The 16,754-nt window shown below is 30.7% G+C and overlaps 1 protein-coding gene across 1 annotated transcript in view; it reads right to left on the bottom strand.

Moving 5' to 3' along the window:
• Elovl7 (ELOVL fatty acid elongase 7) overlaps nucleotides 1-2,711 on the bottom strand; it is a 41,507-nt gene extending 38,796 nt beyond the window's left edge. Inside the window, exon 1 of the mRNA XM_014236879.3 lies at nucleotides 1,953-2,711. Coding sequence (XP_014092354.1) covers nucleotides 1,953-1,991 — 39 coding nt within the window. The 5' untranslated portion in view covers nucleotides 1,992-2,711. The remainder of the gene's footprint in view (nucleotides 1-1,952) is intronic.
• Nucleotides 2,712-16,754: the final 14,043 nt, after the last annotated feature.

The raw sequence follows: 16,754 nt of genomic DNA on the forward strand, positions 1-16,754 counted from the left end.
TTTTACACCTTTTTATATCATACTTTAGGAAAAGTACTTGTGTATTTTAGTTGCGGTGCAGCCGAACTTAACATTTTTTTCAATTCTTTTCATATTTGCTGCCAGTTTTACGCTTAAACAAATTATTGACACAAATTCTCATTGCTAGTTTGTCAACTCATTGAAAGTGCAGTAATTTAATTTTTTTACATACTTGTAATTCCATTACACACATATGTATATCGACAAAATGTAGCCACAAGATTTTAACTTAACAACAAGCAATTTGTTTAAGCTGTGTGTGGGCCCTGAACTGCAGACGCTTGACTTAGTTGGTGTGTTTTTATAGAATTCGCCTAGTCATCTAATTCAATGCTTTCTTTTGTTAAAATAATTATGTGTTTTTCACAATTCCTTATCTTCGCATCTGCAGTATACAAGCATATACTTGTATGTAGAAACATGTGTTAAAATGCCAATAAAATGAATGACATGCATTTTCGTTGTAAATATTTATCATCATATGAATGTAGCTGGAACTTAGCTTAGGTTCCCACTTACAAAAAATAAATAAATAAGAAAAACAATTTAAAATGCATATATTAATTTGTTTTTTTTTCAAAATTCCATAATGACATATTAGAACACACATACACATATGTATAAAGATATATTGCCCACAAGCAACTAATATTATTTTCAACAACAATACACTGCACAAATAAAGCATGCTATAAATTCATAGTATTGTTGTTTTTGTGCTATTATTATAGGTTTTTGACATTTTCTATTCATTTGTTTAACCAACATCGGATTGACCTTCTCATCAAGTGCCAAGTGTCGATGCGTTGATTGGGTATTTCAACAAAAATAAGAAAAAAGTCATTCACATTTGTGGCATAAAAGTGTGATTAAAAGTCAATGTTGATAGTTTGTGCGTATTTGGTGCTACCATTTGGCCATGGAAGGGGGTTGTTGTGGGGATATTAAATACATATATACGCTCATAAAATTATATGCCTATAATTGCTTAAATCGCCTACACCAATATAATGACATATGTGTGCATAATTAAGAAGGTTTTTGGCATTTTCTAGTAAACTAGTAAACGTGTATGCCCCTGTTTATCTATAACGGTTTGTGTTTCACAAGCAAGTAGTTAAGTTTGCGGAAATGATGAGCTCAAAAGTCGCATCAATCGCGTTAAGCACGACCAATTTTGTAAAGTTGAAGGAGAAGCATCTTAAAACATTATACTTTATTATGTTTACCACTTGTTAGGTTATGTCACTGTTAGAGGTTAAGGTAAATGCATATTTTAGCATTTTTATGTTGTTCTGAGCTCAGTAAATTCATATTTGAGGCTATGTTGAGCACAAACAAACAGCACTCAGTCAATTTGACAATGTGAGCTGTTTTACTGACGTCACATTAGCAAATGTTCGTAACATATTTTAGAAACAGCTTTTTATTTTATTTAGATACGTCTTGCTTTCAACATTTTCTCATTGAAAATTTATAGTTTCATTAATATAGAGTGTTTTTATTTTTGAAAAACTTTTACAGCTATTCTAAAATGGAATAAAAAAATTCAAAATGATATTTCGAGAAGAGAAAATTTTTTATATTGAAATTATCGATAATTTGACCAAAAGTTAGTGGATATTTCATCTAGCTGACTGCAAAAACTATAAAGGTAAATTTTTTAAAATAAAAAGAAGAAAATATAAGTAAGAAATTCTCGTAAACAGAAAACTATCAAAATATCGATAATAAAAATCGGGATCTAAAATTAAAACATCGCTGTGTTTGCAAAATATTATGAAAAATATGTCAAAATAATTTTGAGAATAGAAAACTTGCAAAATATAAACAAAAATGTCCACGAGCACATAAAATTTCCAACATATCGATAAAAAATAATATTTCAGTCTTTCAATTACATTAACTTTAACTCGATTTGTTTTACTCACTTTAAATTCCGCCAATTGAGTTGGATATATAGAACTCATTTTGTCAGCTATCAGCGATTATATTGCTTAGATTTTATGTTTGTTGTGATTTATATGTAGGCTTGTTAGTCTGAGCGAACATGCATGAAATCAGATAAGTCAAAAGTTCTACTGATAAGCAAGTGAACTAGAGAGCAAAGGTAGCGATTTTTTTTTTACAAATTAACTTTCTGCTACTTTTACACGAATTTCTTGTGAATCAAATTTGCACTAAGCACTTGCAACAACACAACGGAAAATGCTTTTCCTTCACTTTCATTGTCAACTACAGCTGTTGTTTAACCAGCAATTCTTTTTTGTTGCTTCTTTCTCGTTTTTGCACTTCTGCAACTGCACTTGTTCAGCACTTTGTATATATTTATATACATATGAGGTAGTTTTAACGAGCGTATTGCATTGCTTGCAAGGTCATATTGACGATTCACTGCAGCGTTCACAATGCCGCGTCATTTTCAGCACCATTTAAAACCATAAACACCGACCAAACTGAGCGCACAGTGACCAATTGACTGACCGATCGTCTGACGAATGCATTTACCACGGATTTCATGGACTAACAGGCAATTGTATATATATATATGCATATGGATAAATATGTTTTTGTATTGCCAATATATTTTTGTATGCGTAAATAACGGTTATTACGGTCAGGCCGTATTTTTGCCTTCGCATTTTCTGTGCGTTCGATGAAATTATCGCCTGCACATCACATGTGTTACTGTCGCCGCACTCACAGAAGTTAACGCAATTTATCATACAACAAATTAAGTCGATTATATCAACCCCCTCTACCAACTCATTTACAGCAAACCGCCCACTGTGGGTGCTTGGTCGCGTAGCCTTATCTCATGTTCTAGCTTTTTTCTATTATTATTTTATAATATTTACTCGAGCAATATTTGCTCAAGCCCAGGTGGAGAGAATCGCGTGCTCGCGTGAGAGAAGAAGAACAATAATTATTCTAAGTATTTCCTCCGAAGCGGAAAATATTCACCTAGTGGCCTATATAATAGAGCTGCTAATATTTTTTTTTAATAATTTATTTATTTCTAGTACGACATTTACCAACACAACTATATACGTTTCCACACAAATTCATTTGCTATATATACATACATACATATATAGAGATAGCGCATATTCTTGGTTTCCATTGCTTTTCGACTTCTCTGTAAAAACAAAAACATAGCAAAAGCAGCAAAAACACTAACAGTTTCTGTGCTGTACGCTGCACTCAAATTGTCTGATTAAGAGTTTTATTACATAATTGCTGCCATTGCATACTAGCGGCAGCGCTCACCAACTGGGCGGCTAATTAGCGCGCGTTTGAATGCCGCCTGTGCGCTGTCGCTGTTGTGGCTTGTTGACGACGCGCGCGGCGTACACAGCGAGTGCGTCTTGGTCATATTCTATTTACACTTTTATTTTATTGTTATTATTTTATAATATTGATATTTTTTTCTACATGCAATTGTTGCATTGGGTTTTTTTTCTCGGAACCATTTACGCATGAAACGTAATAAATAGATCTTTTCGCGATATGATAACAAGGAAATGGAAATTATAATCATTGAAATCTTGAAAAAATTCCTAAAGATATTTTTTAAGAAATAAGTTTATTTCCGAATATTATTTATCATTTTCGCTAATTTACAAATTAAATTAAATTAATTCGTTCAGGTTTATCTCTATTGCTATGCAATGCTATGTAAAGTTCTTTAGAATTTTTGTCATAGAAAAAGTGAAAAACCAATATACCAGCATAAAGTATAATAACAATCTGAACTGCTCAAATATATAAAAAATTATGCTATGCTGTGTTATGTTATGTTATGATTGTGCTTGATATTTTGTATATTGATATGTAAAACCTGCTTTGTTATGTACTTGTATACTATGTTATGATATGCTATGTTGTACTAAGCTATGTTGTGTTGTACTATGTTCTACTATGCATACATATTGTTACAAAGCTACTACTGTTAAGTGAAAATATTCTATACTTTGTATAATTTTGTAAACTTGAGGGAGAAGCACCTTAAAACACTTTACTTTATTATGTTCTCTATTTGTTAGGTTGTGTCACTTTTATAGGTTATATTAGATATTGTTTTAGCAGTTCTGCGCTAAGAAAACTCATATTCGAGGTTATGTTAACACTCAGCCAATTTGACAATATCAGCTGCTTTGCTGACATTTCACATTAGCAAATGTTCGCCACATATTTTAGATATGTCTTTATGTGTTTGATTGTACTTAGATACGTCGTTTATTCAGCAATTTTCGATCGAAAGCTTATAGTTCTTAGATTTAGAATGCTTTCGTTTTTGAAAAAATTTACTCAACACATAAATTATTTCACAACTTCTTGATGCAAATAAATTATATTTTCTAAATAATCTTTCATATTTTACTATATCTTAAAACCTGTTTTTGTGTTTCAGTTTTACCACAAGTTATATTTCACGATTAAAATACGTTTTTATGCGCACCAAGCAAAAACCCGATTGAGTTATATAATTAAAATTTAATTTGGCCAATTTAGGTCCAAATATATCTAAAATGCTAATTCTAACAGCCCACTTTTACATGGAAGTCATTTCAGTCATCAAAAAATGGAGAGAAAGGTCAAGGTGTCTGGCTTGTGTAAAGAGGTCATGGTCAATGCACATTTGATGTATTTCAGCCACAATAAATATATTTTCTTACTTGAGTTTTACTTTCGGTTAAGAACTGAAGAAAGGTATTTGTGTATTATAAAATTATATAAATATATAGCGTTAATAGTTAAGTAATATTGGAAAGTTGACAGCATGGAATAACTGATATTTAAAAGCGTTTATGATTTTTTTAATAGTTTAAAAAAATTACGCTATACTTCGCTTTACTAACATTATTATATACATACATAAAAATTTTGTTATTACACAAAACTCTGGCAGCACAATAAAAAAATATGGGTCAACACATACGAGTGTTAAAAAATACATGTCAAATTATTAAAACTTAACAATAAAAAAACTCAAATTTACTAATATATGATACAATTCAGTTTTTAAGGCAGCAATAAACCCAAAACAAATAATAATTTGCACTTAAAATTTATACGTTATGATTAACTAATATACTTGTACACTGATAGATATATGCTTATAAATACAATTGCATATAATTGTGCTGTGTCTACAGCTATTTGGTAATGACTAAATTGACACCTTACCTCAATCAGTAATTTTTGCTGCACAAATTTGAGTGTGACTAATGGATTTCGAATATAATTTGTAATAAATATAAATAAAAGAAGAATAATAAAAATAATGGAAACATAAATTAAAACGCTATAAATTAAGCATTTAGAGTTTTGAGCGGATAAATATATGTATATACAAACATAAACAACTTTGGATCAATTTTTAACAAAAATAATTTAAAAGACATGAAATGGTTGGAACGTAAATAAAAAAACATTTATTTTTTTTTTAGTTTACATTAATATTTACTATTTTTTAATTTTTTAAAAAATTTTTTCTTTGTTATTTTTTTTTTAAATTCTTTTCTTAAATTTTTAACTTTTTTTTTAATTATTAAACATTTTTTTTTACTATTTAAATAAATTCATTTTTTAAATTTGTGTAATTTTTTGTGAATAAAACTTTTTTGTAGCAACTTTTTGTACACATATTTTTACTGTTATTGTTTTTACAAAAGCTCTCTGAGATCTTGTGAGATCTTCAATACAGATCTGCACAGCAATCATCAGCCGATTGACAGTTCATTTCATTTTCAATCTCAATATTTTGCAAGATGTGTTTTTTTTTAAATTTTTTCAATATAAAATCGATGAAGTAGTCAAAATCAAAAGCCCGTAAAGCAACAAGCGCACATACATACATACACACAAAACAAAAAACAAGCAAAAATTGACTCGAAAAGAGCGGGCATTAATATTGATGATGAAAAGGTTGTAAATGCAAGACAGTGGTGAATAGAGATGAGGCCGCAGCCAGCCAGCCAGCAGATGAGCTCAAAGTCATCAATATAGCAACAACAGCAATAGCAAATGGCCAATAATCAGCGCGCAACTACCACACGGTTGCTAAGTAATCGAAGAGCAAGTTGAACACATAGCAATAGCTACAGTTGCTTTTGCTTTTGAATGTGGTTGTTGTTGTTGTTGGTTCTTCTTCATCTTGTTATTTCGATTTTGTAATCTGACCATGAATTTTTATTTCATGTTTTCCCAGTTTCGATTTTTTTTGTTTTACACTTTTGTTTTTTGCTTTTGTCGATTTTACCAGCCGCTTAGTATGCGTTTTAAAGAGGAAATTGCAATGCGCACGGACAACAACGCACCACGCCCCAATTCTACGGACGCACATAAGAGAATTCGTAAGTTTATATGTGCAGATGTGCAGATGTATGTGTGTAGATATGTGTGTGTTTGCAGAGTTAATTATATGCAATTAAAAGCAACGCAGTGCAAACAAGAAGTTCAACGAAAAAATAAAATAAAAATCAAAAATACTAACAATGCTAATTTTATATGTGCATATATATGTTAGTATGAATATATATAATATATACATGTATATGTAAGCATGTATGTAGCATAAGACGAAATTCACTTTCAGTCTAAATCATCTTCTGACCCAAATTCATAGCTGCCGCGAGACCTCCACGTGTAACACTCAACACTGTTGCCCTACATGTGAGGGACGGACGCTTGGTCACTCGTTTTCATGTTTTTTTTTTTGTTTTGCTTGTTGTTTTCCTTTTATTTTTGTTTTCTGTTTGACTAGTGACTTGCGTAAAGGGTGAGAGGTGTAAGCGAAGAAGTGGGAAAAGTGCTAGTTTTGCAAAATTTTGCAGACAATGTTTATTTCATTTTATTTTGTGAAGTGGTATCACTTTTATTGTTGTTTTCTGTTTTTTTTTAAGTTGTTGTATGCAATAAGTCAAAATGAATTTTATTTTTTTTTGTTTTTAATGGTCGATTGGACAATGGGTTTCGTGGATATGCACACATTGGAAAAACTATGAAAAATATATTATGCTAAAATTTTAATAATTACATAATAAAATATAACAAAAACGTATTTTTTGATCGTTAAACACAAAATAAATAGATTTAATGTTTAAGTTATGTTATGTTTATTTTTTTAATATTTTTTTTTATTAATTTGTTGTTGGAAACAGGTAGAAAAAAGCGAGGGGGATAATAATTTAATAATAGAATTATAATTTAAATTATAACTTCAAAATTAGTTAACTAAAATAGTTGATAATTAAAATTCAATTATTTCACAAAGAAAGCAGCATCAAACAAAAATTAAAAAAGTTTAAGTTAAAGTTAAAAAATATTGATTTAATAAAGAAAATCACAAAAAAACTATAATAAAAACTAGAATAATTTAAAAACTTATCAAAAAAAAAAACAACAAAAAGTATTGAAAAGAAAAAATTTTTAGAAAAAGTAATAATTTATAATAATTGGAAAAAATTTAAAGTAGTAGTTAAAGAATTACATGTTTTTTAAACGACTAGCAAGCGTTCGGTTTATACCCTTTTAACGCACTGCGCTGAATAGTCTTTTAATTTTTATTTTTGGTTTTTTATTGAAATATGTTAAAGTGATTTTTGAAAATGTTTCTTACATAATTTTACTCATTTTTTGTTTTATTTCATTATTATCATATACTTTTTTACTTTTTCCTTCTTGTAAATCAGTTTTGATGTTTTGCTTGGTTATAATAAAATAATAAAATAATTTATATAATATTTTGTTTTTTAATTTTTTATTATTTTCATATAATTTTTTACATCAAGTAATTGTGCTAATATTATTAATTGTAATAATTTATATATTTCTATCTTTTAATTTTTATGCAATTCTATATTTTTCTCACATGCAATTTATCTTTTCCATTTATGTAATATTTTATTTCTTATTGCTTATAATTGGTATATATTCATTACATTTTTTTTTTATTTTAATACATTTTGCGATTATTATAAATTGTATGTATTATTTTATATTAATATTTTTATTCCGTTTTTGTTTATTGTTAATTTTAAATTTATTTTAATTAATTTTGCTGGTTTCTTAATTGATTTAGTTTCATATTTTTTATACATTTCCGTATTTGTTTTTTGGTTTTGCTTCAATTATGTTCCCTCATTTATATTTTATTTTTAATAAAATACTTTTTTTTTAATTTGTTTATATTTATTATTATAATTTTTATTTATTTTTTATGTTTTGTTTTAAATTTTAAGTTAATTTGTTTAATTAAATTAAAAACAAAAAAACTCAGCACTTAACTTACCATATTTTATGTGCTTTTCCTAAAAGCTGATTTATGCAAATTTTCGCTCAAGCTGATTCAAGGCGAAATTCAAATTATTGCCAAATGCGCGATGGCCAACAACTAATATCCAATGAAAATTGATGTTGCAGTTGAAACGTTGAGGAATGAGCTCACTGAAATCCGTAATCCAGCACTTGCAGATTTTATTTGGTAAATTGATTTTGAAAATTCGCTTGAAGATTACCACGGTACTCGAAACAGTTTTTTATTTTGCTTTGTTTAGTTTATTTTTATTATTTTTTTTAAACACACTGATCATTTCTTTAAGAATTTATTTATTATATATTATCCTTTTCGTAAATTTAATTTTTTTTTTAATATTTATTTATGTATATAAATAAGTTTTTATATATCTTTAATGTTTTCAAACGAATTTTTTTCTGATTTCTTGTTTAAATTGATATTGTTAAACTGGTTAAAATAACATTTAAACACACTTCGTAGTCTAATCCTTGCTGGCTACACTTTTCAATTATTTCACAACAAAATCCAAATACTATTTTTGAAGGATATTTTACGGCAATCTTTTTTTTTCAAAATTCTTAAGTAAATATTTAGTTATGTCTGTATTATTGGCGCACCACCGGAAATGTTTACGTTTCCTTTTTGTTCGCCTTCAAAATCCGTTTCTAACACTATTCAATGCTCGCTTTTGTTCCCATATATACCAAGTACAATTTGTGACCATTTACGTATGTGTGTGTGTGACTCTATCCGTAGGTGTGTATCTGTGTGTGTGTGTGTATTACCGTTGGCTACTGTCGAGCCATTCAACGTTTCAACGTTCCTACCAAAATCACTGAAATAAGTTCCAAATCGCGTCGTCACTTTACTTTTATATGGAGCGCGCGCGCACACTAAGCTTCTGCTTGAGCTTAGCAACGAATCATCATTGTGTCTCTTTGCGCGTCCAATTCCAATATTCTGAGTGAAACGATCGCGACGAGTTTTGAGCGCACTTTTCATACACGCTCACCACCTATGCTCAATGGTTGCTGTACCTATACAGGTGAGTATGTGTGCACTTCCCGTCTGCTTCCAGTCGGCGATGGTCGGTGCTTCGCTCTGCAGAGCGCACAAACACATAAGCGCTAGCTAGCTTTATAAACTCAAACTTCAGCTTCCGCTAGTGTAAGCTGTGATTGGCGCTCAGTCTACTAACCTGTCGATCAGTTTGTGGCAATACTGATTTTCGTTTAGATTCTTCAGGAGAGCGTTGTTTGAGCTAAGAGCATGGCGATTTAAAGATGCTGTAGTAATGATTAAAAGCAGATCTTTGCCCATCTCGCTCTCAAACAGTCTTATTGCACTCAAGAGCGCATGAAATTCGAGCACAAATTTGCTCACATGCAAAAAAGTTGTAAGAAATCCCTTCGGTTTTAAGAAGATTTAAAGGTTTTTTTTTCTTTCACATTTATTTGAATATATACTCATAAAATATGTATTTGCCGACTAAATGTCATTAATTTTAATTCTGCAATTACTTTACATTAACGCCTGCTCTTCGTCTTTGCGTTACAGAATGTGCTGAACTTTGTATTTCCACAATTATCTTTTTACTTTTCTTATTTAATTCTGTTTTTTTTTGCGTTAAATTACATATTTAGGCGCAAAGGTAATTCTTTTTGTAATTTTAATTACACGAGACATACAATACAATAGCTTAATATGCTTGAAAGGGTACTTGAACGGGTTCGCATTTGTTGTTGCAAAGTGCACTCGTGCAATATAAGCCCTACTCGGTATACTTAGGTATACAAAAAGTGAATCAAAATAAAAAATATTAATTGCAAATGAAAAATATTCAACTCCAAATTAAAATAAAAAAAGTTGTGTTTTTTATAAATTCGCTAGAGCTCAGTTAGGTTAAGTCCATTAAGCCTACTAAGGTGCAACTGTCACCTTTGTACAGATTGTCTCAAGGCATTTGCAAATATATATAAAAAATGAGAATGGCTTAAAAAAGCGAAAGTAAAACAAAATGTAATATATAGCTGAAAACGTTTTTATTCTCTCTATCTTAACGAAAAGGTAAGGTTTTTGTAAATGTGAGGGTTTATTGGAGTTCTCAACCATTTTTTCGGTATGATAAAAAATTGTATAAGATAACATAAATTTACACTGTTATCTCCCAAGAAAAAATCTGTCTTAAAATAGATTTTAGAAAAGTTTCACTGCATATCCGAAGATAATGTTGATATAATTCGTGGCTTTTTTGCATGAAGGGCATACGTACATTAGAGCGAGTTGATTTACAGGAAGCCAAAAATATGAAAAAATCGCGTATGCGGGAAATGTTCTACGGATCTTGCGGAACATAGGTGCATTTTGAGATTCTATTCGGCCAGATGGGACAACTATATCACATATCTCGCATACAACCGATTATGCAGTTAATTTATTTTCTGATTAACTGCTTTTAATTACAATAAAAAGCTCCCATATAACCAATAAAATTTAGAAAAAAATCGACCCGCTCTACCGTTACTCTTTCTACATAACCGCCCTGTCCAAGATGCCGCGCCCTTGAAACGCGAATGAGTCAATAGGAGCATTAAAAAATGATTTAGACAGATTCAGTTCAAAGACTCTCTAATATCGTGGTCGAACAGCTTCACTGTACCAAGGGTTGAGCCTTTCAATGAGAGTATACCTTGAGGCTAACGTTATGCTACGTAATTTTATGTAAATCAAAAACTGTGTTCTCGTAGAATGCTGTGTTCTTTGTTGTATTTGAACTACCCCAAATAAAGATAGAAAGAAATGTAGTGATGGTTCAGGAGCCTTGATTAATTATTCGAGAGAGAGAGAGAGTTTATTTAGGAATAAACAACCTTTTTTTAAGAAAACTTTTAGCTTAATTTTAAAAAGTGCCGTTGAAGTTTCAAAGTTTCCTACATACCATAATTAAATAAATAAAAAATTGTTCTTTGAAAACACCATAACTTTTGAACCAAATGAACAAATGAACCTTGTTAAGCATAAAATTCCATAAAATATTTACTTCAAGAAATTTTTCTAATTAGAAAAATCAAATTTAAAATATTTTTCAAAAAGCCTTTTTCTCTTATTTACATTTTTTTAAATTAATATATATGTCTATATAAACGTAAAATGGGAGACCTAATATATGAAAAGGAAATGGTATTATTTGAAGAACACTTTCCCTTTATTTAAAAATTATGACCTTGTTATGTAACACCTGTATATATAATATATTTCGCAACTTCCTTCACTCTTATATTTTGGGAATAGTTTTCTTAACAAACAAAATTTGCCGTGTTTGATCACCTTTTTAATTTCTTGGAAACGTTTCTCTTTTTCGAACTTTCTTTGAGTTGCCATTTTGGAGTTTTGGAGGAGTTCTCTGACCACATTTTGCCTTGTCGAGATCCTATAAAATATATATATGTATAAATGATCAGCATGTTGGGCTGAATGCGATGACCGTCTGTATGGATATATTCAAACTAATTCGTCAATTTTTAAGCTGAAATTTTGCACCTGTCTTTTTCCCACTAAGAAGCTGCTCATTTGTTGAAACGCCCGAAATCGGACCACCATAGCATATAGCTGCCATACAAACTGAGCAATCGGAATCAAGTGCTTGCACTGACACTTTATCATTTGACCAGGTATCTTCTCGAAATGTGGCATGAGTTATTGTCTAAGGCAACAATGAATTCTCCGAAAAAATTGTTCATAACAGATGACTATATCATAAAGCTGCTATACCCACTGAACAATCGGAATCAAGTTCTTGTAAGGAACCTTTCTATTTGTGAAGGTTATTATAGCTTTGGCGCAATAATAATAATTAAATACATTTTTAGAAAACAGTAAATTTTGGTAGTAAATAATAGCGATAAATTTTAAAATGCCATTTGTTAAGAACTCTTCAATCGAAAAATTGAAGGCCGAAGAATAACGGTTCAAATATAAAAAATATAGAAACCCACAACATTTCAGAAAACCAGTTTCACTTTTTGGTACAAATGTAATTTCGATTATACCAAAATTTTCCATAATCACGCTGTTCAAATTGACCAAAGCGAAACAGGTGGTTTTTGCAAATGCGCCATAACAACGCCACCGACATTTTGACAAGCAAATCATCATCTCCGGCTCAATCTTAGTATGGGCTTAAATAATTTATATTCATAATTCGAACAATCAATTAAACAAAGAGCTGAATGCGCATTACAAATTACAGACCTACTCATACGCTAATAGATCCATGTATGCATGTGTGTACAAGTATGTATGCTGGGAATCTTAACCTAGTTAGGTGTCTGAAAACTAAGTTTATGAATATTTATTACACACACACAGAGGTAATCGTGTCACTTAAAAGAAGTACATCGGTTTATGAATGATGGTCTGTGACATATATGGTACATATATGTATGTGTATATATGAGTGTGTGTATGGTGCGAAGGATGCTAATGGCGATCTTTGGATTCGCGAAACTCAGACATTTTGCAAATTTTTTTTTGTTACTTTTTTGCAAATCTCCGCGTAATGAATATTTTAACACTGCTATTGTCATTAGGTGGGAGGCAGCTGCGGTCCATCTTTGCATTTGTAAATGGTTGTTGTGTAGAAGCTGGTAATTTGCTAGCTTTTATTTGCAAAACACACGCACATACATACATCACCCGATTGCATATTTGGCTATTTTTCAAGCACATTAATTTGCCGACAATACAAAAACATGCATATTTATGTGTCTGTATGATAACAAGCGTTCATATAGGTATACAGGGTGGTTCAAGAAGAAAAAAGGTAAATCAGACTTTTCTTATTTATATTATGCCGACTTTTAATATCAAGAAAAATTAAAATTGGTTTAGATAAATCAAAATATTTAGAAAAAGCGCAAAGCCAAAAATAAATATGCCCGATTAGGCAGTAGCAGAGCTTTTGGAAGGCTTACAGATTTTTGGGGAAATTTTAATTTAGGAACTCGAAAAACCACGCGCTTTTAAGATTTTTTTATGGATATGTAAAACACTTCGACTTTGAATTTTTTGGGTGACATAGACACCGCATTTCTTACCACATACCTTATGCATATAAAATTTAATAAAACTAATTTTTAAAACAACGTTTCTATTTGAAGCAAGATAATTTAAGAAGCAACGTGAATTTCAAATACTTTATGCAACACTGTTGGAAAATGAGAGGAAACGGAAACGTACTTGAAAAGTATGCGCTTCAAAACCTGCTCAACTCATTACTAAGACCGAGGTCAAAAACTTTCAAAACATTTCAAGTTTGCCTCTTGGATATATTATCTAAAGATTTGAGCAGAAATCAAGTTTTGTGTATTTAAAAACCGGATCCCCCACTTCGATCTATTTACATCGCATCGAATACCAGCCAATTGGAGCTTATTACACATCACTAAGAAAGTGAATTACGCAATTGCTGGAACTAGAATTCGACAAAGTCCATTGTTTCCATTTCCGATCATGAAAAATCGCTTATTGTGAAAAAAGAAAACTTGTCTAATGTTATCAGCACTCTAAGAACCCATAATACTATTAGTGCGTTTTTTTCTATTAGAAAATATAATAAAACAAGAAAAAAGATAAACTTCGGCTCTACCGTAGCTCTAGTGCATTTTTTATACCATAAAATGATATAAAATTATATTTATTTTGATTATGATCAGTCTCATTGTATGGCAGCTATGTGCTAAATTAGTCCGACATTAGCGATTCCGACAAGCAGTTTTTTGGGGGTAAAAAGCACGTGCTCAAAATTTCATCGCAATATCGACTGAGCTCGTCATATTGAAGGAGGCTTCGTCAAAAATGATTGTTTTTCGAGCAAACTGGTTTGAAAATAGATACAAAGCTATGTGAGATATGACACCGACTTTCTGTAAAGATTTTTTGCGCAAAAGAAATGATACCTCCGAAATATCGTTTTACTGAAAAACAAACACACCAAACGGACCACACTTTAAATGTAATATATGCATGGCTATTGCCTAAATTTGAAGTGGTATCGAATTCGCTATTTTATTCATTTGATTTCATTTTACATTCAGTTGGTCTTTGTGCTGATTATATTTATACATAGTACACACATACTTATGCATATGTATGTACATTAATTTTGCTAGGTGCCGGCAAAGTTCAAGGTTAAGCAAAATTAGGTTGTTTAACTACGACGCGTCGACGAATTAAGACACTATGCCAAATATGCGAAACCAGTGTATTAATGAGCATCCGATTAAAGCACACATACACACAACCGACTGTATGTAACGGCAGCGGTATGCACATACATATGTATGTGCACGTATGTAATATGCAAAAACGCCACATACGTAAAAGTGGATTATAAATTTTCAGAAATATGTCAGAAAATGTCTGCTAAGAAAAAAATTAAAAATTAAAGCGACACTGCAACAAGTGCAACTATGATTAGGCATTTTTGCCATAACCCAAATATTTCGCAATGATATGTTAAGAAAACCTAAGCCAACAAACCACACCACATTTAACATATGCACTATATGTGTACATATATATATGCATTTATAAGTCTCTATAAATTTACTCGTGTACTAATGACGCGGCAGCTTAAATTGTGCAACAACAATACAGCTAAGTGCACACCACTCGAAATCTTGATGGGCCGATCGAACAAACTCCTAGATAAAGTGGATAGAGTGGGTTTGAAAATGGGTTGAATCCGTTGACTAGTGCACATGTGTGTGTGTGCGCTCAGTTGCTAACTGGAAAAAAATCTATGAAATATGAAAATGATTGATAGATAGTGACGGCAATGACTGCATTCGCGAAAAAAAAACATTCAACAAAGCATTGGTTTTTGTTTTTGTTCTTGATTTTCTATGAAACACAATCGGCGGTTTGGCAAATTCATTGCAGCCGGTAGACGGAGCTGTGCGCTTTTGAGGCACAAATTAAAATGTAATCATATTTGACTAGTCATTGTAGTAAATAACTAACACACGGCACAAAGAAATATAATTCCACTGAGTTTGCAAAGCGACAAAGGGTTAGCACTCTTGTGTCCCACGAGCATTCTGCTAAATCACACTTAAATCGGTGGCGTGGTTTTTTTTGTTGTTTTATACTGTTTTGAAAATGGAAAGTAATGAATTTTCGTTGATCATGTGCATCGCTAGTACGGTTTACAATGCAATAGACGGTTAGATGAGCTTGGTGTAGATATTGAGAACTTCGGACTACTATACGAGATGCGAGCTCGTACACTTCGAGATTCTAACATAACTTTTGTGTGAGGAAATTAGTCGGCTTAAGATCTGAACTTTCATATAACCGTATTTTTTTGTAATGTACGGTGCTACAAATAAGGCCTTCCTCTTTAGCTTTCAAAATGGGGCATAAAGATGACGACCGATTTTACACCTTTTAGCATCAAACTTGATTACGCTATCAATATTTAATATTTTCATCTAATTTCATAGAGATATTTATTTCCCTCATTAATATAAACAAGAAAAAGACGTTAACTTCGGCTACACCGAATCTATATTACCCTCCATAGGTGCATTTCTTAGAGGACAATAATATTGTTAAATAATGAAGTTATTCATACAAAGACTTGCTTTTTAGCGCTTATTTTGTAAGCCAGCTATATGCTGAAGTGGTTCGATGTCGGCAATTCCGACAAAGAAGCAGCTTCGTTCGAAGAAGAAAATGTCGTGTACAAAATTTCAGATCGATATCTCAAAAACTGAGGAATATTCAGACGGACAGACAGACAGACGTACATGGCTAAAGCGACTCGGTCAAGCATCATCGTCATTTATATATGGGTTACTCCATCGAAAATTTTCATTCGAAAATTTTTTTCGTATTATTTTTTTTTTGTGTTATTTAAGGCAAACTATTCGACATGTACTTTTTTATTTCGACTCAAAAAATTTAGGAGTTATGAATTTTCAAAATTTTAACTTTTGAAAAAAGTATCTTTAAATATTTGCATATACGAGGAAAAGCATTTCAATATAAAATAATTAGGCAGCTCATTCTTTACGACTTTTTCTCAGCTTTCCAATGAGATTTATGTTGAGTTTTTTCAACTTTTTTATAAACAAAAGCTACGTTTTATTAACAAATAATTTTTTTCTAATGTGGAACTATTTTTATTTAGTTTTTTTTTTTTGCAAAATGTACATATCCTGATGTTGGTATTAAAAACTAAACTTTAATTTTTTTAATCCCGAAGACGGAATTAAAAATTAGATCTTTTATTTCAAGGTGTTTGAGATTAAAAATTGAAAATTTAAATTATTACGAAAAGCGAAAAAATGTATATTCTAAAGCAAATTCTTTTTTTAATTCTAAAACCTAACAGCTTAAGATTAAAATTAAAAAATTAATAAAAAAA

This window comes from Bactrocera oleae, chromosome 2 (assembly GCF_042242935.1).
Source record: "Bactrocera oleae isolate idBacOlea1 chromosome 2, idBacOlea1, whole genome shotgun sequence".
Classification (NCBI taxonomy): domain Eukaryota; kingdom Metazoa; phylum Arthropoda; class Insecta; order Diptera; family Tephritidae; genus Bactrocera; species Bactrocera oleae.